This window comes from Bos indicus x Bos taurus, chromosome 10 (assembly GCF_003369695.1).
Source record: "Bos indicus x Bos taurus breed Angus x Brahman F1 hybrid chromosome 10, Bos_hybrid_MaternalHap_v2.0, whole genome shotgun sequence".
NCBI classification, from domain to species: Eukaryota; Metazoa; Chordata; class Mammalia; order Artiodactyla; family Bovidae; genus Bos; species Bos indicus x Bos taurus.
This window is the reverse complement of record NC_040085.1, coordinates 75,566,803-75,589,544: the sequence shown is the minus strand read 5'-3', so window position 1 is coordinate 75,589,544 and position 22,742 is coordinate 75,566,803. Positions and strand designations below refer to the sequence as shown.

The following is a 22,742-nucleotide window of genomic DNA, read 5'->3' as shown; positions in this document are numbered from 1 at the left end:
TCTTCAGAATGGAACAGGAGCATCAGAGGTTCTAATGAAACTTTTTACACTATTATTTGTTAGCACATTTTACCCTTTAGAGAACATTTAGGTCCCAGGCAAAACAAACAAAATACAAAATAAAAAGCAGAAAATAACAATTAGGGCTCACTATTAGGACTTCTTGACACCACTGTGGTTCCATGAAGGACCAGGAGAAGCCACACAGAGAGATCCAGGCCCACATGGCAACTTCTCCAATGACAGTGGACCTGAACCAGCCTCAGGCCAGTCTGTGAAAGGATTTTCTTGGAAACTGCTTTCCTGTATGATTTGGTTTTAATAGATATTATGCTTTGGGGCTTCCCTGGTAGCTCAGCTGGTAAAGAATCTGCCTGCAATGTGGGAGACCCCGGTTCAATCTCTGGGTCAGGAAGATTCCCTTAGAGAAGAGATAGGCTACTCAATCCAGTATTCTTTGGCTTCCCTGGTGGCTCAGATGGTAAGGAATCTGCCTGCAATGCAGAAGACCTGGGTTCGATCCCTAGGTTGGGAAGATCCCCTGGAGGAGGGCATGGCAACCCACTCCAGTATTCTTGCCTGGAGAATCCCTATGGACAGAGGAGCCTGGCAGGCTACCACCTATGGGGTTGCAAAGAGTCAGACATGACTGAGTGAGTAAGCACATGCTTTGCTAAGATACCCAAAAATGAGCAGAAACCTCCATCACCATGTCCCCCTGATGCCTAATAATCTGCATTTAAGGAAGCCAGCTTTGAGACACATCACCCCCATGTGATAGAGGTCCAAAGATGATTTAGAATTGATGATTTGTGTCATTTTCATCACACTTTTCAGGAATGCATCAGCTGTAACTCTTAAAGGAGTCCCACATCATACTGTGGTTAATACGTATTTATTTTACTTCCCACCACTAAAGCCCTACAAGGTAAAGAATGAAGATGATAGAATTCTGCCTTCCTTCTTCCTTTCTCTTTGTCTCTGATTTGCCTGCCTCAAAAATACTTTCCTTTTAAGATTTTCTTTATGAGGCTCACATATGAAGTGGGTATAGACACAAGGGAGGGAAATAAGCCCCTAGCTAGAGACTGTTGACATTCTCTGTGGTAGAAGAGCCCTGGGCCACCCCCATAGGCCAGCAGTCCACCTGCTCCCCAAAGAAATGCCAGTTACCATGTGACACCCAATGGAATGTGCTGCCCAACTCACTTTGTACTAACCATCAGCAGGATCGAAAATGATTCCTCCCCACCATCACCCCACTTCTTCCTTCCCATTTCCCTCCCATCCTCGTGGATCCCTTCCTTTGCCCACTTTCCCTTGCCTTCTGACTCCCTTTCCCTCTCACTCATAAGGACAGCTCTGACCAAGGAGATAAGAAAAGCTAAGACCAGTTTTGACATAAGAACGATATAATCCACTGAGTCCTGTCAAAAGCCACCATGGCGGGACTGGGCTGCATGTGCCAAGAGTGATGGGGAATGGTTTTAAAGGCTGTGCTCCGGGTGACCAACCAAGCTTCCGACCCAGTCGACACTTTCTCTCTTGTTGTCCCTACAGGAAAACCGTAAGGGTTAAAATAGTAGATGAGGAGGAATACGAAAGGCAAGAGAATTTCTTCATTGTCCTTGGTGAGCCGAAATGGATGGAACGTGGAATATCAGGTGTGAGATTCTTAAAAAAAAAAAATGAACAAACAAAATAAAACAAAAAGAAAAAATTTAAACAAGCTGCAAAGCAACAAGAACAAAAAGCAACTATATTTTTTCTCCCCTCCCCCTTTTTTACTTTTTCTTCCCTCCTCCTTTTGACCAATGGACTTTTTTTATTCTTTTCCCTCCTGTATTCTCGCTCTCACCCTGTTTCGGTATCATCTCTGCCTTCTTAGCCTTAGCTTATTTCCAAGTCCTCCTTTTCACCTCCTGGGCACAGTGCAGCCTCGACTCCTCATGACCCTGCTGAGTTACATCTGCCTTGTGTTCCAATTATCTGATTACCAATGTCCCCTGCACTTCCTCTTCCACTGCCCACCCCTGCCCCATTTCCCACCCCACACAAAGTCACCTGTAAATGTGCCAACCAACTCCTTGGTGGATGGGGAGGAGAAGATGAAAGGAATGTATGCGTTGCATGCCTGTGCCCCTTCCCTGCCTTCTTCTCCTTCTACCCTCCTCTCTCTCTAGCCTGGATTGAACTGGGGAGGGGCTGGGGTGGGGGCTGGATCCCATGTTGCAATGATGCTTTGACAGTCTTCTGCTGCATCTCCCAACCTCCGTGGAGTGCTTGGCAGGTTTTTCACTTGCAGAGTGGCCCATGGGCCCCTTTGCCCTTCATGGAGGTAAGTGTTTTATCTGGCTATTTCACAGTTGGGTAGAGCAAAACGTGGAAAGGTATACCAGTTGTCAGAGGTCACACTTCTGGGAGTTCTCTGAGGGAAAGTTGGCTTCCAAGGTAGTCATGCAATCTGGAACCCTGAGCTGTTCATCCTTCCCTTGACATCCCACCCCATCTCGTTCTACCTCTTGTCTAGCCCAAGGCGGGGTACTTTATTCCAACTGCTTTAGGGTAATGCAGTCTGAAAGCAGAAAATTGAGTCTGCAAAAGTGAAGTGATTAACTCCAGGTATGGAAATCACCTCAGCCAGAAGGCCCTGGAAAAAGACTGACATTGGGCCGGCCCAGAGTATGGCCTTTTGGATTTTCCAATAGGAGGGACTCTCAATGGTGTGGTTGGTGTTGATCCTTGAGAAACAGATGTTGGACAGTTCACAGAAGGCAGCCTTGGCTTGGCGTCTGCAAATGAGAGCATTACCCAGGTCTTGAGATAACCCTCATCCCACACCAGAGACGTGGCCTCCTCTCCTCCTTTCCTCAGGACCTGCATCTTGGGATACCTGCCTAAGGGACTGATTATGTTGCAACCAAGGTCAATGTCAGGAAAGATTTCTTCCCTTGAAGAAAACGATTGGAAGCTACACCTTTGAAAGTGTTGGAGGAGTATATGTGGGTAAGAATGCTTTGGGGAAATGCCAAGAGAGGGTCATTTAGACTCCCCTTCAGGACACATGTGCTGCTGGGAGCCTCATGGAGGATAGAACGGTGAGATCTACTTGTTTGTCAAAAAAAGATGATGCTTCTGCCACTACTTCACATGACAAACAACAATGTGAAGACAGATCCGATATTCAGCCACTACCTTCCCAAAGGCTTGTGCCCAGGTCTTCTGAGACATGAATGATTACTCAGTTCCCCTTGTCTTCTGACTCTCTCTGCAAATCTGACTGTTTCTGTGCCCACACTGGTTTGGTCACATCTGGTGTTGGAGAAGCAGAAGCCCTGTCTGCTTTCCATTATTCATTCTCTTCTTGGCCACCTAATATGTTGCCATGAGCCTGATTTCCAAAGAGTGCTGCAAGAAAAGAGTAATTTCCGTTGCTTCCCAGATTGTGTTCCTGCCACCTGGACTAGTCTCAGAAATTGTCTCAAAGTCTGCCCAACCTCATTCCCATCTCCCATCTGCCTTTACTGCACATCTTCATGATTGGTTGGACGCAGCTGACACCTAAGGCCGTTATCAACTAGCCTCATCAATGTCCACAGTCCCTAGCTACTTATGTGCAAATGAAAGCTGGACAAAGGATCACACAGGGAGGTTAGAAAGAAGGCAATCTTCTCCAGACAAGAAGAGTGAGTCGCAAGTCCATCCATGACTTTATTCTACCAGTGAAGAGGCTTTTCTTTTCTGCCTCCCCAATAAAGACCATTCAACAGCAGGACAGAGAGTGACCTAAGATAAATCTTGTGATCTTCAAGAGACTTGACCAAACACAAATGCCTCAGGCTACTCTTCATTTGAGGACCCCTTTTCACTGCAATAGATTCGCTGTCCAAGGAGATGTCAGCAGAGCCCTGATGGAGTCCAATCCTGGGGGAGGCAGTAGAAGAGAAGAGAAGGATTTCATCGAGCTACCAGTGTGATATGCCCCTAGATCTTTTCCCAGTGACCAAGATGGAAGTTGCCAATAGGAAAGGTGTCCATTTTCTGTCAGTTTCTATTATCTATAGGGTTTATTTTCAGTTTCTTCAGATCGTCCCATATTTTGGCATTAGACCACAAGGTGAGAGGTCATAAAACTCAGTTGTCTAGACTCAGAACCAAATGAAACCCCATCCTGATATCCAGAATGTCCTGCTGTTCTCCTAGTGAGAAACAACGCAGTGGACATTGTTTTTCATTATCACTGCTGCATGTGAGAGGCTTAGGCATTCCGAAGAGCATAGCATAGTGGGTGCATGGTCAAAGTGACGATTGCATTACCAAAAAAGTGAAATGCTGTATTTGAAGTAAGAGATTCTATTCTTGGCAAACAAAATAGATTTCAGAGGGGAGATTAAATCCTCTGGACAAACTAAGGGAGGGAATAAGAGGGGATGAACAGGAAACACAGTTGCCCAGGAATAGAGGAAGCATTAGAGTTTGGCAGTAGACAACTGAGAGCAACTCTGAGCAGTATGATCAAGGCTGTCAGGCCTGGGCCTGGACATTGGAAGCCTGTTTGTGCCTTCTTCGGCTCAGAAGTTAAAGTGTCTGCCTCCAATGCAGGAGACCCGGGTTCGATCCCTGGGTTGGGAAGATCCCCTGGAGAAGGAAATGGTAACCCACTCCAGTATTCTTGCCTGGAAAATCCCATGGATGGAGAAGCTTGGTAGGCTACAGTCCATGGGGTCGCAAAGAGTCAGACACGACTGAGCGACTTCACTTCACTCACTTTGGGCTCCCCCTAACAAGTTGCTCAGATACTTCCAAATGCTCAGAGTTGTGCTGTTTTCCTGCTTGTCCCTGGGGTATCTGAGCAATCACCTGACCCTGGGGGATCAACGCAGGGAAAAGTTCAGCTCCAGCTTCTCTCATCAGCCAGAGCAGGAGAAACACCCTGGAGGCATCCTGTCATTCAGTGTGTCTACCTGGATCTCACTGATCCATCCATAACTGTTAAGCGGAAAGTCTAAGGGTCATATAGACACGACCAGGAAACAGTGCAGTGCAGCTGACTGAAAGTCCTCTCATTGTGCTAGAGTCGATCCTGGTGTTGGGAGGGGTGTCTCAGTGAAAACCAGAGCAGCAGGGACTTTTCTGGAAGAGCTGCCCTTTGTCTGGCCTACCTGGGTACACTGATTTGTTTGGGTCTCTACTCTTCTTTTCTTTTTTTTCTACTCTCCACTGGAACTTGGGGGCCAGGAGAGGCTCTTCTGTGAAAATCCATAGAAGGAGTAGAATGAGCATGCTGTCTTGCTATCTGTCTATCTCTAATCTCAGTGTAGTACGAAGATCCTTTGATCCATTGCCCCTTAGAATTCCATGTGGGAGAAACCAGAAAAAGTCAACTGCTATTCTCCCTGATTATGTACCATAAAGATTCTGTATCCATATGTGTTTTCAGTGGCCGTGAATTTGGAATTACAGACCTGAGTTGTGTTCTTAGAGATTTTTAGAAGAAACAATTTACAGACACCTTCCCCTGCCCCCTGCCTCACTCATTCTTCATCAATCCCCATCAGTTGCCAGCTGCACCAGGAGTATGTAGCAGGATATTCTCAGGCTTTTATTTAACAAGAGCCAGGGAGGGAGGTGCTGTACTAAGACACCATCAAAGTGAAAATGGTATGTTACAAGAATTTATTTTATCTCGAAATCTAGGAGAGTTTAGCATAAGTGAAAACTCAGGGGCTAGGAAAGACCTGTGCTGGGTATATCTTTAACTCAGCTTACCAGACCATTTAAGGACCTTGCATTTGTCTTCTCCCATCTGTCAGTAGCTTTCAGTACGACAGTCTGTCTGGTCCAGAATATCTAGACTCTGACTTAGCCTGTCCTTTCTGAAACAAAACACTATTCAGTGATGCAACCCCACAGGATCTGTGAAAAATACAATTGCCGAAATAGGTGGCAAATGGCAAACCTCTACTGAACATCTACTCATTGCAATGACTTTGCAGTTGGCTTCACAGTGACTTTGCACAGTAGGTAGAGTCGATGCAAAATGGGAGGAGGCCATGGCCTCCAACCTCCAGCCTTTCTCTATAAAATGATACACTGTTCAAGGAAAACATTTTGCAGGATTTATCTTTTCATGAGGTTATTCTTTTAGGGATACTCAAAGCTCTGGTAGGGTTGCAACCTATACAGTTTGAAGATAACTGGATTCTCACTCCTTTACAGAATGGATGTGATAACCTGATCCTTTAGAAGATCATGAGTGGCCAACTCGGTCTCTGCTTCACCTACTTAGTTCTCCCCATCCTCATTCCTCTATCCATAGCCCTCAGGGTTGCAGAGAAGTTGTGGGGAAAACTTGCAGCTGCAAGGCCCTGGTACTCAGTGGTCTCTCCAGTAGTTCACACCTCTTGCTGTGGCTGCTGCGCATGCTCCGATTGCTGCCTTTTGCATGTGGCCACAGTGCTCTCACCTACTAAGCTCACTGCTTTCCTTGTGCTACTGCAGCCACAAAACCTGGGGATACTTTTGAGATGGGACCTTAATGCTCTTTCCTTTTCTCTCTTCCCTTTGTCTGGTACCCATTTGCAAACAGCGCTCCTGTTATCGACAGGTAAGAGGTGTCTTCCCCCCATCCCTTTTTCTGCTTCTTGCCAGTGCCATTATTTACTTTAAGACCAATATCCTTTGCTTTATTTACTAGGAGCTGTGGGCTTAAGTTCTCTTAAGGACCAGGAGATTTATTTCCCTACTGCAAGTGATTGTGAGGAGGTAGACAATTCCTTGAGCACTATTTCAGTGGATGTGGGTAAAGGCATAGTTGGTCCTCTCTGAGACCAGGAAGAGAACTGAAACTTACTGAAGAAATGGGGAGAGGTCATACACTTCTCCTGAGTCTTAATTCCTCCATCGTCTCATGTTGTGGGGCAAGAGAGGATGAGAGTCAGAGCTGACTCTCCTAATAGGATCATGATGGAATAAGAAAGAAAATACTTCGATCTGGATGGGGTCCGGGGAGAAATAATCAGGAGCTGCTGTGAGAACATGAAAAGTAGTTTTTAAGGAATCTGGAATCTTATTGATCCTGAAGATCTTCCATCTCATCACAGCAGAAACCTAAATTTCTAGAACTTTGGCTCATTTGTCATTGATCTTTGAAATCACATGTGCCATGAACGACAAGAAGAATTAGAATATTATGGGGTGAGGGGGCAATTATTTGATTGGATATAGAAATTTGGGAGAATTTATATTGGGGATATTCTCACACAGAATCTAGAGCCTGTCATAAAAATGTACCAAATATGCTTGCGTCCGTGTAATCAAATCACAGACAATATCCAACTTTGTGAGCCGTTAGGAAGGCATTGCCAGCATATGGGCAATTCCGTAACTCTTGGGGCAGACAAAGCGAGCTATACAAGGTGTCTCAATATATGTTAAAATAACATTTTACATTTCATCAGTTCTTTGAACATATAAAAGGTCATTTATACATATGTAAGGTCATTTGAGATGCAAAACATCTTTCAGAATTCATTGATAGTCACCATAGGCTGTACACTGAGTTTGAGAAAAGGGCAGGTTACATAGTAAGGACACTGACCTTGGAGTCATAAACCAAAAAAAAAAAAAAAAAAGTAGATAACCCCCTACATTTTCCCTTTCTGGAAAAAACTACTTCAGCTTCCTTAGTTTATTGCTTCCTCTTATATCAATAAGATAATGACTACCTCCAACCCCATATATTCCACTCTTCTCCCAGGTTTTAATGTCAAAGCATTGGGTGTTCCTTCTCCACTTAGCTCATCTTCTCGCCTGAGAAGGCATTCAGGCTTTTTTGTTCCAACTCTTGCCTCTACCCACTACCAGCCACACATACATATGCTCAAAACAGAGACTGTGATTTAATTTAAGCTTCATTATACTTTTAACACACTGGCACAGATACCAGTAGAAGCTAAAATAGGGAGGAAAAGGTGTCATTTCCTAGATCTTTCAATCTGTAAACCTTCAATTTAGGAGCCCTTGGTTAGACTTTAAATTCACTGGAAATCTCAACTCCTTGTTTGGATTTTTCCAGGTGGCCAAGCAAACGTGATTCACAATGCCTCATGATAAATGGAGAGAAAATGTGTTCAATCTGAGCTATACCTTCAAGCTCAGGGACCTGGGAGTTAGGGCACTGACTACACTGCCCCATTTCTTTCTGAGAATGTCTGTAGGACATTCATGGCAATCTGTTCCAGTCTGGCCTGGCAAGCTCTTCTCTCTTCCAATATTTGTTTAATCTTCCATCCTATTAATAGGTTCATTCTCTCTTCTTCCCCTTCCTCCTCCTTTTCCTAGATCTAAGTGTTTGTTTAGTCAGTCTGAATATCAAGGTCACCTGTCATTTATTTTCTACACTCAAAATTGAGAGGTTACATAAACAAGTGATCAGAATAATTATGATCTTTAAGGCTTGAGACTTCTCACCCTCTCAAAAAATTAATTTGAATGTAAAGAAATGATCATTACAGAAGTAAGGCAGGAATTACTACCAACCCAAGATACTAAATCAGAATTTATTTAAAAGCATGTGAATAAATCATTAACAGATATATATATATATATATATATATATATATATATATAGAGAGAGAGAGAGAGAGAGAGAGAGAGAGAGAGAGAGCAAGTACCTCTGTGGGGCTGTGGGAGATCCAAAGATAGAGGATTGGTTATTTGTCAAAGTGATTTCTGCAGAGAGCTAGATGGAAAAACTGACTGTCACCATAGGGTTGGACAGGTCAGTAGCTAGATCAATATCCTGCCAGATGGATACAGTGCTAGATTGATAGGTAGACAAGGGGTTAGACAGGTACATTTATAAGTCACTGGAGAGCTCATTATATTGGGATAAAGTTCTTGTGGCACATGTAAAGTATGACATGGGGGAAATGGGGAGGGAGGAGTGGAATAAAACTGTCTCTACTAGGATATGCATTGTAATATGGTCCCAAAGACCACACGTAGAGGAAAAGAATGCCCCCCCCCTTTTTTTGTAAAGAATCTACATATATATGTTTTTACAAAGGCTTTTATTCAGAGTGGCTTGCAGTCTGGCTTCTAGGATCACTGACTGCATAGCCAGAGTTATTTTCAGAATTACCTAATAAGAGGCTCATATGGACTAAATGAAGTCAGGCTGCAAGAGGGTATATGCTTAGAAATGTACAGGAGGACGTTGATCCATGAGAAGTAACTGTTTCCAAAAGTGGTCACCAACACTAGCGGGAGGACAGCACCACGGACAGCTCCCCACATCTGGGGATCGCCTTCTGCCTTTGGAGCCAGAAGCACTGAATACAGCAGCCAGCCCAGGAATCCACTGCACACTCTCTTACCAGTCTTCATTCAAAACAGCTTTAAAAATTCTTATATAAAACAGACCCTCTGCCTGGTTTACGATCTTTCCAGTAAATTATTTTCCTTACAACCTCGAGAGCTCACGTCTCACCCCTCACCATGCTTCACCAATTCCCAAGATAGAAAGAAAAGAAGACCTTCTTGTCCTCTGACCCATTTTGTCCTTGAGATTACTCAAGGACTAGAAAACTCCCCTGGGAGATTCACTGTGTGGAATAAAAGCAATTAAAGAGCCAAATAAAAGAATTAATTGCATGTAAGAATGTGGACTCGGATGGAAAGATGTTTAAACGAGCTCTGAAAGAAACAGACTGCCAAGAGCAATTTTCTAATCAAAGGGGAATAAAAAGATTCAATCTCTGTTTCACTTTAATCCAGAAAACACGTCTTCATGGTGAAGTGGTCTTAAAATGGACTCACCAGCTGAAGTGGAAAAAATTTATAACTGTTCAACCTGAGAAGGGATTGTAAATGAGTCAAGATACTGAGGGGCAACCGGGAATGCCTCAGAAAGAAATAAAGGAAGAACTTTCTTTTTGTGTGTTTTTAAACAAGTATTTGTATTTCAGAAGAAATGTGCCTGGTTCCTTAGAAATTCTAGGGCTCTTTCATTTAGAAATCATGACATTTTGGGGGAAGTCATCCAAGTTTCTCATTGTGAGGCTAATATTCACTAGTACGAAATGTAGATATTCCTGGAAACATCCTTTTTTGTCCCTTACAGAAGTTACAGTCCTAAGAATGTTGGAGACAGATGTTAATGTGAGCCAGTGGACATTCCCTTTGGTTGAAATGTGCTTCTGACCCCCAGGAACCTTGATATGAAGTAGCCATGCCAGTCATGCCCAACAGTTCAAAACTGTTAAAGGTCAAGAGATTTGGCTTTTGTTCCCAGCTTTTCAATATCTCATCAAATGTTTTGGGGCTTCACTTGGTGCTGCTTCTCAGAAGGTCTTTGGGTCAGGTTCCCCTCAACACCCAAGCCAGGTATAAAATGTAAAGAGGAATGTTAACTCAGAACACACAAGGAACCCCTTCATGGTCTGTTTAGCAGCTTATAGAAAGAGACACTAACAAGTACACAAAATCCCCGTCCTCAAGAGCTGTTTCCTGTATGCCCATTGCCAATGCCTAATACTCTGAGCTTTATTTAGACTTCCAGGGAATGGCAAATGTGCTAAAGCTCGTCTGGTTTTGTTTTGTTGCAGAGGTGACAGACAGGAAGCTGACTGTGGAAGAAGAAGAAGCCAAGAGGATAGCAGAAATGGGAAAGCCAATATTGGGTGAACACCCCAAACTAGAGGTCATCATCGAGGAGTCCTATGAGTTCAAGGTCAGGCCATAAGTGAGATGTAACTGAATAACAGAATAATGAGGTGGGAGGTAGAAGACCAGCAGTTTTGTTCTAACGTCACCACTGAATACATAAAGTGGAAACTGCACAAATCACTTACCCACCCCAGTCTCAGTTTTCCCATTTGTAACATGGAACAGTGCTGGTCATTTGTAACTTAGGAACAGTGAGGAGATATTACAAGGCCTATGGAACAAATGAGCTATAATACCCCTAAAAGTATCATCACTATTTAATTATATTTTTAAAACAAATGTACTGAAATTCACTACCCCAGGTCTGGGTTTACTGACAGCATTAGTGTTATTCTCTATTGTATTGCTTTAAATATCCAATGTCAGCAGTCACAACCAAAGAAGAGGACAGTAGAAGGACTATGCCAGAGGATGCCCCCTGAGGCCATTTCATGCATAACTTTCAGAACCCACGTGGAGCCCCCCGGAGCGTAGAGTATCTTTCACCCCCACAAAGTGCCGGTTCTGAGCATTCTGACCTCACAGTTCCAAGTTTTAATCTCCCTGACAGACTACTGTGGACAAGCTGATTAGGAAGACAAACCTGGCCTTGGTTGTGGGGACCCATTCCTGGAGGGACCAGTTCATGGAGGCCATCACTGTCAGTGCAGGTAAGAGAGTCTCGAGATGGACACAGGCTTTGCTGGGAGGAGCTGGAAGCTCCAGAGAAGCAGGAACACAGACATGTCAACAGCTCACCCATCTCAGGAAGGGCCTCAGTGGCCAGCCTTCCCAGCTCTTACCCTGGATGTTTGTCTTTTCACTGGGTCACTTTGGAAGACAAACGTGGGGGTAACTAAAAAAGCATGGCTATCTCTGCTTTCAGACCCTGGTTCTGCTGTGTGAAGAGCTTCCCAGGTGGCGCTAGTGGTAAATAATCTACCTGCCCATGCAGGAGACGCCAGAGACGCGTGTTCAATCCCTGGGTTAGGAAGATCCCCTGGAGAAGGAAATGGCAACCCACTCCAGTATTCCTGCATGAAAAATCTCATGGACAGAGGAGCCTGGTGGGCTACAGTCCATGGGGTTGCAAAGAGCTGGACACGACTGTGCACACGTGCATGCTATGTGAACTCAGACAAGCTATCCTCCCTGTGTCTCAGTTTTGTCACCCAAAAAAGGAACTATTGCTACCTTACTTTCTCAGCGAAGAGAGTAGAAAGCTACAGAGCCTGGTACTAAATAGAAACTTAGGAAATCCTGGCTTTCATCATTCCATCGTCTTGTTAAGGCAGTCCTCCTTTTCTGTAAAATGGGAGACTATTCTGATTTAGATGTGCGGGTCTGAGGTTTGTAAAAACTCTGCATTGACTGACAGACCTCTGCTCTGGATGATTCCAGATTTCTCCTTGGCACTTAGTGACAGGTTTCCTCAGTGGGCACCCATAGCACAGCCAGCATCCCAGGGCCTACATGCAGCTTGGCATGGGAAGGGAGGGGTCTCATCACTCCCAGCAGTAGTGCCTCTCAGCGCCACAGAGGCCTTCTGTGCTGCCCAGCACTCCGGGCCTTGTCTCTTTTCATGAAGCTTTGTTGTCATAGCAACCCACCGGGTCACATCCCTGAGGTCCCAGCACCACAGCCAAAGTACAGACAGGAAGAGAGGGCCACTGCTGCTGTGTTCACTGCCCCACTTTTTCTATCGCCTGCTTCCAGACTCCCCCTCTTATGACCTTACTTTGCCCCTAAAGAGACAATGAGTAGACTATCAGCCACATAATCGAATGCCTTCCTTTTTCAAATGAGGGAACCAGGGTTCAGAAACAAAAAGGGATTGATGCCAGGTTCCAGAGTCTCTTCGTGGCAAAGATGCAACTGGAGCCCAAGTGCCCCGAATCCTGCTTCTACGGGTCATGTTGAAATATGACAGAGCTTGCCCTTGACTGAGCTGCAGCACATCCTCTCCTCCTGGACTGCTGAACGGGCAACTCTGCCCGAGTTTCCTGGCAAGGACAGACCGGGAACAGCCCAGCTCTGTCCCACAGCATATTTGGAGAATGACAAACCCGTACGCAAGGCAAGAAGCAGCAGTTAGAACCGGACATGGAGCCAAGGACTGGTTCAAAATTGGGAAAGGAGTACGTCAAGGCTGTATATTGTCACCCTGCTTATTTAATTTATATGCAGAGTACATCATGCAAAATGCTGGATGAAGCACAAGCTGGAATCAAGATTGCCGGGAGAAATATCAATAACCTCAGATATGCAGATGACACCCCCCCTTATGGCAGAAAGTGAAGAGGAACTAAAGAGCCTCTTGATGAAGGTGAAAGAGGAGTATGAAAAAACTGGCTTAAAACTCAACATTCAGAAAACGAAGATCATGGCATCTGGTCCCATCACTTCATGGCAAATAGATGGGGAAAAAGTGGAAACAGTGACAGATTTTTTTCCCTTGGTCTCCAAAATCATTGCAGATGGCAACTGCAGCCATGAAACTAAAAGACGCTTGCTTCTTGGAAGGAAAGCTATGACCAACCTAGAAAGCATATTAAAAAGCAGAGACACTGCTTTGTCAACAAAGGTCTGTATAGTCCAAGTTTTGGTTTTTCTAAGTAGTCAAATATGGTTGTGAGTGTTGGGCCATAAAGAAGACTGAGCGCTAAAAAGTTGATGCTTTTGAACTGTGGTGTTGGAGAAGACTCTTGAGAGTCCCTTGGACTGCAAGGAGATCCAACCAGTCAGTCTTAAAGGAAATAAACCCTGAATATTCATCGGAAGGACTGATACCAAAGCTGAAACTCCAATACTTGGCCACATGATGCGAAGAGCAGAATCATTGGAAAAGACCTATCAGCTGGAAAAGATTGAAGGCAGAAGAAGTGGGTGACCGAGGATGAGATGGTTGGATGGCATCACCAACTCAATGGACATGAATTTGAGCAAACTCCAGGAGATAGTGAAGGACTGAAGGATAGTGAAGGAGATAGTGAAGGACAGCGGTTGGACTTGAGTTAGTGGCTGAACAACAACTGACTCCCCGGGATGCCCACATGATCTGGAATGACAGGTGTCTCACTGTGGATGGATAATGACCAGAACCACATGGTTATTGCAGCAGTCATGTCAGGAAAATTAGGAGCCCCGCAGGTGTCCAGTGAAGAGTGGGCTCACAGCTTCCACTTTTCTTCACCTAAGCAACCCCATGCCTTCTCCATCTTCCCTCCTCTCCCCGCCACTGCCCTGTCCTTTTCACATTCCCACATTCCATCTCTTTCTCTTCTTTCTTGCTCCTCTGTTCCCTCTCTCCCACTCTCTCACTCTCCCTGCATTCAAATTGACTAGTGGGGCATCCCCATGCATTTTCTCTTTCCCTCCTGTTTCGAGTGCCTGCACCAGCTGCCCAGGACACAGCTGGCATCTCTGTGCGGCCAGTGATGCTCCTGAGGTGGGTTGGACTTGACTTTCTCATGAATGAGGATCTGACCCCGCCGCCCGCTTTTCTTGCCTTCAGCAGGGGACGAGGATGAGGATGAGTCAGGCGAGGAGAGGCTGCCTTCCTGCTTTGACTACGTCATGCACTTCCTCACGGTCTTCTGGAAGGTGCTGTTTGCCTGTGTGCCCCCCACAGAGTACTGCCACGGCTGGGCCTGCTTCGTTGTCTCCATTCTCATCATCGGCATGCTCACCGCTATCATCGGGGACCTGGCCTCCCACTTCGGCTGCACCATTGGTCTCAAGGACTCGGTCACGGCTGTTATTTTTGTGGCATTTGGCACCTCGGTGCCAGGTGAGAGTGAGGGGGTCTTCGATTAGCAAAGGGAATGTTACCTGGATCAAATGAGCCCTCCAATTTCCCTCATTATCTTCCCTACCATCTCAGATCTGAGCTTAACAGAGCCTCTGCCTCTAAGATGCATGAAGGTCAACCCAAGGGACCCCTGCTACCATTAAGAATGATCGTTAACATTCCTTGAGCACTTCTGATGTGTCAGGTGGTATATATGCTAAGCAGCTTTCCTGTTTTAGCCCTGTAACCCTCACCCAAACCTCATTCAATAAGGAGAGTTATTATCCCCACTTGACAGATGAGGAAACTGAGGCCCAGAGAGGTTAAATCACTTGCTGAAGTCAGTGACCCATTTTCTTAACCTCCGCATCAGACGAATAGGCCATTTCCCTCTGGCTGCAGATGAGCCTGCTTGGAAAAGTGCAGAAGAAAGGCCCACAAGCCGCCTCTGCTTAGGACACCTGTAAATACCAAGTGTCTCCCAGCAGGACAGGTGAAGGAAGCTTCACAGGCTCTTGTCCTTCATATGATGAATCATATTTTTTTTATCTCATAAACACCTAGAGATGAACAGGAACAGATATGCCTTTATTCATTCGTTAGACATTCAAATGTTTGCTGAGCCTGATCCAGTTTTGTGCTGGTTGCCGGGACTGTAATGGGAAACAAGACAGACACACTTCGCTCTCTACATGAAGTTTATAATCTAGTGAAGGAGACCACATTCAATGATGATCAAATCATCTCAATAAGTTTGATGATGAAAAAGTACAGGCGCTGAGCAAGCATGGAACAGGGGGACCTCAGCTGGGCTGGGAAGGCAAGCAGGGGTAAGCCGGTAGAGAGGGTTAGCTACATTAGCTCAGGTTCCTTACTTAGTTCAGATGGGGTCTCCAGGGTGTCTGAACCCCAAATTCCTACCAAGGAGGTGGCCTTCCAATTGTGGTAGGAAGACAGAGACAGCCCCTTCCTATGGAAAGGCTGGGCCAAATCTCATCATACAGGACTCTGCTGGCTGGAAACCTTTCTTGTGCCAAGAAAGCATATACTTCTGGAGAGTAACTGAGTCTGCATCACACTCTGGAGAAGCCACTTCCCCAGACCCCAGCACAGACCAGTGGAATTATTTGTACATTAATGATGCAAAAGGTTTGGCTATCATGCGAATGCATGGAGTGGTAAGAAATTAAATGGATAATTGAGAGAAGGCTTTGTGGGAAAGATACCCTATGATTTACCTCTGTTCTCTGGGGCCTCGAGGAACTATCAGAGGGGAAGGGGCAGATATGGGTAAAAGGAACAGATGTGGGAAGAAGTTGCAGAGGATCAGAAGTTAAAAAAAGAAGAAGCAAGGTCACAGGCAAGAAAAGGCAAGAGGTTTTCTCGGGGACAATATTGGCAACAAGGAGGCAGGCTGGGCAAGGGAGAGCTTGGGGCTTGTCCAAGACCTCGAAGTGGGTGCAGAGAACAGCTGGCAGCATTAGGGGCTTTCAGGCGATGCTGTGGTCCACTCAGCTGATTTGTGGCTTTGGCTGAAGCTGTTTGGATGTTGGGTGAAGCTATGGAAAGGGCTCTCAGATGAAGGTTTTCAGGTCAAATCTCTTGCTAACTTACCTTGAGTAGATTCCTTGACCCTTATTTTTCCTAACTTGCCAAATAAAAGGGTGGCTGGCCATCCTTCCAGTGCCTACAATCCATACCAACATCTAAAGTCCAGTAGCCTTCAAGGCCCTGTGCTCTGCGTGCTGATTGCGAATCCTGAGCCCTGTCATTCTTGAGCCCATGGATATCCCCATCATTAGTCCCTGCATCTCTCCATGTGTCCTCTGTCCCCATAAATCCACCCCTTAGCACAATGCTAAGCCCACAGGCTCAATCACAGTCTGTTTTGAAAGTAAATGTCGCACGTGACAGGGGCAATCAGGCACTTATTCTAAGCAGCTTCCCTGGATGTCAGAGTTCCCTGGGAGATATTATGGGAAAGCAAACCCCCCCTTACAGAAGAAGTAGTCAGAAGGGAACAATAAAAGCCACTCAGTAAATATCAGGACCAGAAGGACCCTTGGGAACCTTTCAGGCTCAGGCAGATTAGGAACAGGAAGCCCAGAGAAGTAAGGTGACCAGCCCAAGGCCACACAGCTTATTAACAGTGGAGCAGGGAGTAGCCCCCAGGCCCCTGCCTCCACTCCCAAGGCTCAGCCTGCTGGCCTCGGCTGCCTTTCGGCCTCTCTCCATGGAAGGCCCTCCGCATCTCAGCCTCCCCATCGGCTCTCACTGTCTCTGCCTCTTTCCAGATACGTTTGCCAGCAAAGCGGCTGCCATCCAGGACGTGTACGCAGACGCCTCCATCGGCAACGTCACGGGCAGCAACGCCGTCAACGTCTTCCTGGGCATTGGCCTGGCCTGGTCCGTGGCCGCCATCTACTGGGCCCTGCAGGGACAGGAGTTCCACGTGTCGGCCGGCACACTGGCCTTCTCCGTCACCCTCTTCACCATCTTTGCGTTTGTGTGCATCAGCGTGCTCTTGTACCGCCGGCGGCCCCACCTGGGCGGGGAGCTGGGCGGCCCTCGTGGCTGCAAGCTGGCCACGACTTGGCTCTTTGTGAGCCTGTGGCTTCTCTACATACTCTTTGCCACGCTGGAGGCCTACTGCTACATCAAGGGGTTCTGAGTCACAGAACGAGGCCTCTGGCTGGGCAGGCCTGCAACTTCTCCCCAGAGAAGGGTGCGTCCCCACCTGTGACCTCTGGGGGACGAGCCACACCCCAGAGAGGCAGCCTCAGGACCCGAGCCGCTGGAGCATCACTGGACTGGGCCCCGGGAGTGAGCTGAAAGGGCAGAGTCCATCCGTCCAGTGGAACAGAGGAAACACCCACTTGGCAAAATATTTAATTCAATCCACACCAATGACAGCAACAGATCCACCTCCAGCCCGTCTCCCCGCCGTGTCCCTGACCCATAGCAAAGTCAGACCCTCTCACCACCTTCTCTTCCACATTTCTTCTGACTGTTCCTTTGCTTTCTAACTTTCCTCGGGGGGGACAGGGTTTCTCCTGTCTGTCCAGTTTGACACATCACCATCCTCTCACTCCGCCCGTGAGGCATGGAAATGAGTCCTGTCCCCGTGGCTGGCTCGGGGGTCTCTTTTCATTGTCGTCAGTATCATGGTTGCTTTCGTTTTCCCACCAGGTTTTGCTCATCGTTTGTCCACCTTGTCTTTTCTGAGGTTAGTGATGACGGTGCTGTGAAGGAGCTCAAGGTCTGAGTCGATGGGCAGAGGCCTGAACTTTCAGAAACACCCTTTCCCCCACTCTCCCCTGGGTAACAGCTGTCTCCTGCTCCATCGAGTTCCTGTTCCCTTTCTCCTTTTATCCTCTGCATTCTTGAATGGACTGTGGTGTCCGGGTGGTGGTTAAGTTCGCGCACCCGCGAGGGCAGTAAGAATGGGGACTGTGGCTGGAGCAGGAACAGCTTTATCTCAAGCTTCTGTCAAGATCCAGCTTACAACAAGACGTCCTTGTTCTCTTCCCTGCCCGAGCCTTTCAGATTCTGTCTGTCTCGTTGTATCAGTGTCTGGATGTTTATCCCTCTGCAGGAAGACCCACCGAGCGGTAGATAGGGGACAAAAATAGAAATAGAATATGATGACAGAGGGCAGCTAGGAAAGCAGAAGGGCTATATGCCTTCTAGAACATCTCTGGCTTTGTATCTGAGGCAGGAGAGAAGCGATGTCCACCTAGTGGGATCTGTCGGGAAAAGATTATATTGAAAATGTCTGATTCTGAGAGATGTCAGCTTCACCACTCCCTCACTTCCTAATGCACCAGACTAAGAGCTTTGACTGTATTTCTTGATTTCCTGCAAAAACTTAGAAGTTTATAAGAAAATGAGGGACTTCATGTCTCCTGGACTCGGGTCATGTTTGAAAGCATTTTCACAGGACAGGGATTAGAATTCCTCATCTCTCCCACATTCCTGCTTGGTTTTAAACCTCTTGAAGCTCTTTTTTCCAGCCTGTGGGCTATTTCTTGCCCCAGTAGGAGGAATCTTAGCTGCCATAATTCCATGGAGCCTGGGTTTATAGAGAGATTGCCATGCCCTACAGACCTTTTCCCAACAAATTTTGAAAGGACCTGGCTTTAAAACACACACATCATCACCGAAAGACTGCCCACAGATCTTTAGGCTTTCTGCATTGACATAAATACATTTTTTAAGGGAAAAGAAGAAATGAAAAACACCTGTTTAATTTTAAACACATTTTTTAAGAAAACAAATAACTGAAAAAGAAACTGTGTTCATGTCATAAGCTATGTTGACAGTTGCCAGTGGAAATGTTGGGTTGGTTTAAAAAAAAAAATAAAAGCTATACTTATATCTCTCTGAAGACAGCTTGCTTCTCCCCATGTTGCTTCAGGAAAAGGTCCAGGGGGCCACCTTGGGTTCCTTCTGGGGCTGTAGTGGTTGAGGTGAAAGTGTCGTCTCCTATTTGTATCTCCTGTTTGTATCTGTCATCTCTTCAGATGCCAGTGTGCCAAGCCTAGGATTTTTAAAGCAAAAAAAAAAAAATGCTTCAGGGAAATGCCACCTGTCAAAATCTGGATTTTAAGAGGCTGGCGGACATGAGAGGTAGAGCCGTGATGATTAAAGGGGAAAGAGCTCTTGGTATTAGAAAGGCCTGCTGGGTCAGGGACTCCAGCTAGACAAACAGCATCCTGTGTTTATTACCAATGGGCACATCCATTCATTCATGTACTCATGACTCTTTCAACAAATGATTTTGAATACCATGTGTGCCTTGAGATAGGTTCTGGTGCTGCAGTGAAGAGGAAGATAGAGTTTCTGACCTCAAGAAACTCATGGTCCAGAGTGGGAGGTAGAGCTTCTTTAACCAAGGCTCTTTGGGTTACAAGAAGCAGAAACCCATTAAAGTCATTCAAGAAATGAAGAGGGGCTCTACTTTGAAGCCCTGGTGGGGGCCTCTTGGGAACCCAAGGCAGGAACACGGCTGGCCACAGGGACCTGAAAGCCCTCAGGAACTGAGGGCACGTTCCGTGTCCCCCAAATCACGGCATGTCCCCCATCCTTGCTCCTTCTCCCTCGCAGGCCTATCCACCTCCTCCCTCTCCCGACGTGCTCTTGCTTTGCTCGTCTTGTACATGGTCTGGCATGGCCCTGACGCACTGCCATGACCTCACAACTCTGTTCCCTACAGCAACCTGGAACATCTCTTTGAAAGTCTGAATGCACATTCTCAGTGGAGGAAACGGGGCCAATTTTTCATCAAAAGGGGCCATCCCCCAGAGGCAGAGTCCCGTCGAGATGGCAGGAGTGCCTGTGGCCTGGTTACTTGGTGTCGGGTGTCCACTCCTGGTCTGAACAGCTCAGGGAAGGAGACGAGGGTGGCCACCACCTTGTATGTACTGTCACCCTTTCCAAAAGTTAAGGGACGGGAAGAAGGCTTTGATGCACGTGAGCCATCAAGGTGGGAATAAGAAGTGCAGTTCTGCGCCGTGAGTGGCCAAAAGGTGGCACAGACAGAGCACCACGGGACACGATGGAAAGAAACACTGTTTCAGCCTGCAGGAATTGGAGGAGACTTCCCAGGAAATGGAATAGGTAGGTAACATCTTGGAAGAAAAATAAATAGTGACTTATCTTGGTGAGGGGGTTGGTGATGAAGAACATTCGAGAAGAAACAGCATGCTTGAAGTCATGGGGTGAATCAGGGCCTGGCAGAGTCATGGATTAGCAATAGTTGTTATGGCTAGAGGACAGCATTTAAAAGGACACACAAGAACACACAAAAAGCAGTCCAGGAAAAGGGTTTGGCTGCAAGGCTCGGTCATTTTTTTTGCCAGCCACAAAATTGACAGTGAAAAATGCCTGTTAGCCAATGAAACGGTAGATGCAGAATCATAAAATCCATTTGTCTCCATCTCTCCCCTTTCGTGAGTCATTTCTGGGTTATCCAGATGTTAGACTTTGTCAAGAGAGAAGCTGGGTTGAACCACAGAGGGACTTGGTACTAGTTAAGATGCCACCACTGAGTAGCTCTATGCACTTGGGCCAGTCCACCTTCCTCCATTTCCGGAGCTACAAAAACGTTTCAATATATGCCCTCTGAAGCTCAATACTTTCAGCTTTAACACTGGGATTCTAGAATATACATACATATATATCTATGATGTATCTCTGTGTGTGTGTGTAATTAAACTGTCCACCAACCTCATCTGATGGACCATAGCAGATGTCCTTTTGCAATCCCTTGGCTTCATTGGCCTGTGTGCTAGTGTGGAAAAGACACAGCCAGCCGTTATACACATGGCATCCTCAGCACTTTTTCCTGGCGGAGCTATAGCATTCCCATCCCCTTGATTCATTTATTACTTAGAGCAATCTTAGCTGCTGTAATAAAGAAACCCCAGGATGTCGGGGCTTAACAAAACGTTTTAGCATTTCTCACTCACATAATAATCCAACGAGAATGGTCTCAGTCAGTAGGTGGCTTTCTGCCAGGCAAGGATTCGGGAACTCAGTTTTCTCCCATTTTTCGATGCTGCCAATCTCAGAGGCTTTGGAGTCCTCTTCCTCGGGTCGTAGGTGGGAAAGAAATTAGAGAAGGCACATTTCTCATGCCTTGGCTCTGAAGTGCTACTCATCACTTTTGCTCATATTCCTTTAGTAAAGGTTACTCACTTCAACCCAGTCAAATGCAAAGGAGATAGGAAGTACAATTCTGGCTGGGCTACCACTTCCCAATGACCATTCTATCCTACAAGACATGATTTTTTTATGAATGGTTACCTCTGCCACAACCCCTTGGTGATTAAAGATAGGTATTTTTAGTAGCAATGGCCAAAAGCAATCTGACCTATGTCCATGTTGGAGCTTTGTGGTTTACAAACCTTTCATGTTTTGAGTTGGTTAAGAACCACAGAAGTAGATATCATTTTCATTTTATCAGTGAGGTTCCTAGAGGTTAAACAATTGCCCAGGAGCACACAGATAGTAAGAGGCAGGTCACAAACACAAGTCTTCTAATTCTAAATCAGAATGTCATAGCCTTCCATGATACACACCAGAACAAAGAACGAGCCCCTCAGAAGGCCATTCTTCCAGTGAGGGACCCTGGGAGGCAGCCAGAGTCCAGGAGGAAGAGCTGAGAAGCCAGCCCTCTTGACCTAATTCAGTCCCCTTCTCCTCCTTTTGTCCCCATCCTTAACTGAGCAGGGACCTCCTCTAGGGGCAGCTGAGTGGACCCAGTAAGAGTCAAACTGTTGAAAATTTCCAAAAAGGGAAATTTCACTGTGATAAGGTGATTTGGGTTGATGAGTCTAATTATTCACAATTCATGATGGTATATTCCCTGGTCCCAAGGAGGGGGTGATTCAAAAGACATCTTAGGAAAGGGTTCCCAGAAAACTGCTCTTAGAAGGCATGCCATATGATATTCACAACATGTTCAGAAAAGAACAGGGGAATCAAACTGTCTTTATAAGAAATAGGATTAACCTTTACTCATAAATGTGGAGGGAATTCATCATTCTTTCTTAAGAATCTGGAATGGAGGTGACCCAAGGTAAACTACTTTGATGCCTCAAAATCCTCGGATTCTGATTTCTAATCTAATTTCTAACCTTTCTGCTGTATCTCAGCTTGGTCCCAACTTCTCCATCAGGTGAAACACAGTAGGAGCTGGTGGTCACTCTGTGGCCCCCCACCAATGACCTTTATCACAAGGTCAGATCATGAGTGACATTGCTTCCGCATTGTGAGGTAATTCACTCTTCTGCTCTGATCACGGCCTCTGGCAGACTCCTTGGTCAATCCGCTTCTCTTTCCACGACTGTGCAGGGCAGGAGTTAAACCTGGTGGGCAGCAGAGTGATGCATTTGATCCATGTTTTGTTTTTTTTTTCTTTGATGGTTACCAGGAAATGATGGAGTGGGCTAACAAGATTGATGTTTTTGTTTTTAATTTATTTTTAATTGAAGGATAATTATAATATTGTGTTGGCTTCTGCCATACATCATAATCAATGTATTTTTTAAGCAGAATAGTTTTCAGTGTCTTTAAACAAGCATTTTGTGTAAAAATATGGATTTTAACTTCTCTGGCCACACTGGGTGAGCATCCCTTCATGGCAATACTCCAGCGGAGCTGATCAGTGGCCACCCCATGTTGACAGGGTTTCAGTTCTCAGTTCCCGAGTCCCTATCCAGCCTTCCACTCTCATTCA

At 46.0% G+C, this 22,742-nt stretch overlaps 1 protein-coding gene across 8 annotated transcripts in view; it reads left to right on the top strand.

Moving 5' to 3' along the window:
* SLC8A3 (solute carrier family 8 member A3) overlaps positions 1 to 18,887 on the top strand; it is a 168,290-nt gene extending 149,403 nt beyond the window's left edge. For 2 of the 8 annotated variants that reach the window (XM_027552290.1, XM_027552289.1), the window contains exons 3-7: positions 1,561 to 1,664; positions 10,611 to 10,735; positions 11,282 to 11,381; positions 14,225 to 14,500; positions 16,795 to 18,887. In XM_027552290.1, coding sequence (XP_027408091.1) covers positions 1,561 to 1,664; positions 10,611 to 10,735; positions 11,282 to 11,381; positions 14,225 to 14,500; positions 16,795 to 17,171 — 982 coding nt within the window. In that variant the 3' untranslated portion in view covers positions 17,172 to 18,887. Of the gene's footprint in view, positions 1 to 1,560; positions 1,665 to 6,589; positions 6,608 to 10,610; positions 10,736 to 11,281; positions 11,382 to 14,224; positions 14,501 to 16,794 lie in introns of all 8 variants that reach the window. The other 6 variants (XM_027552284.1, XM_027552286.1, XM_027552291.1 and 3 more) reach the window with 5 other exon arrangements.
* The last annotated feature ends 3,855 nt before the right edge of the window (positions 18,888 to 22,742 follow it).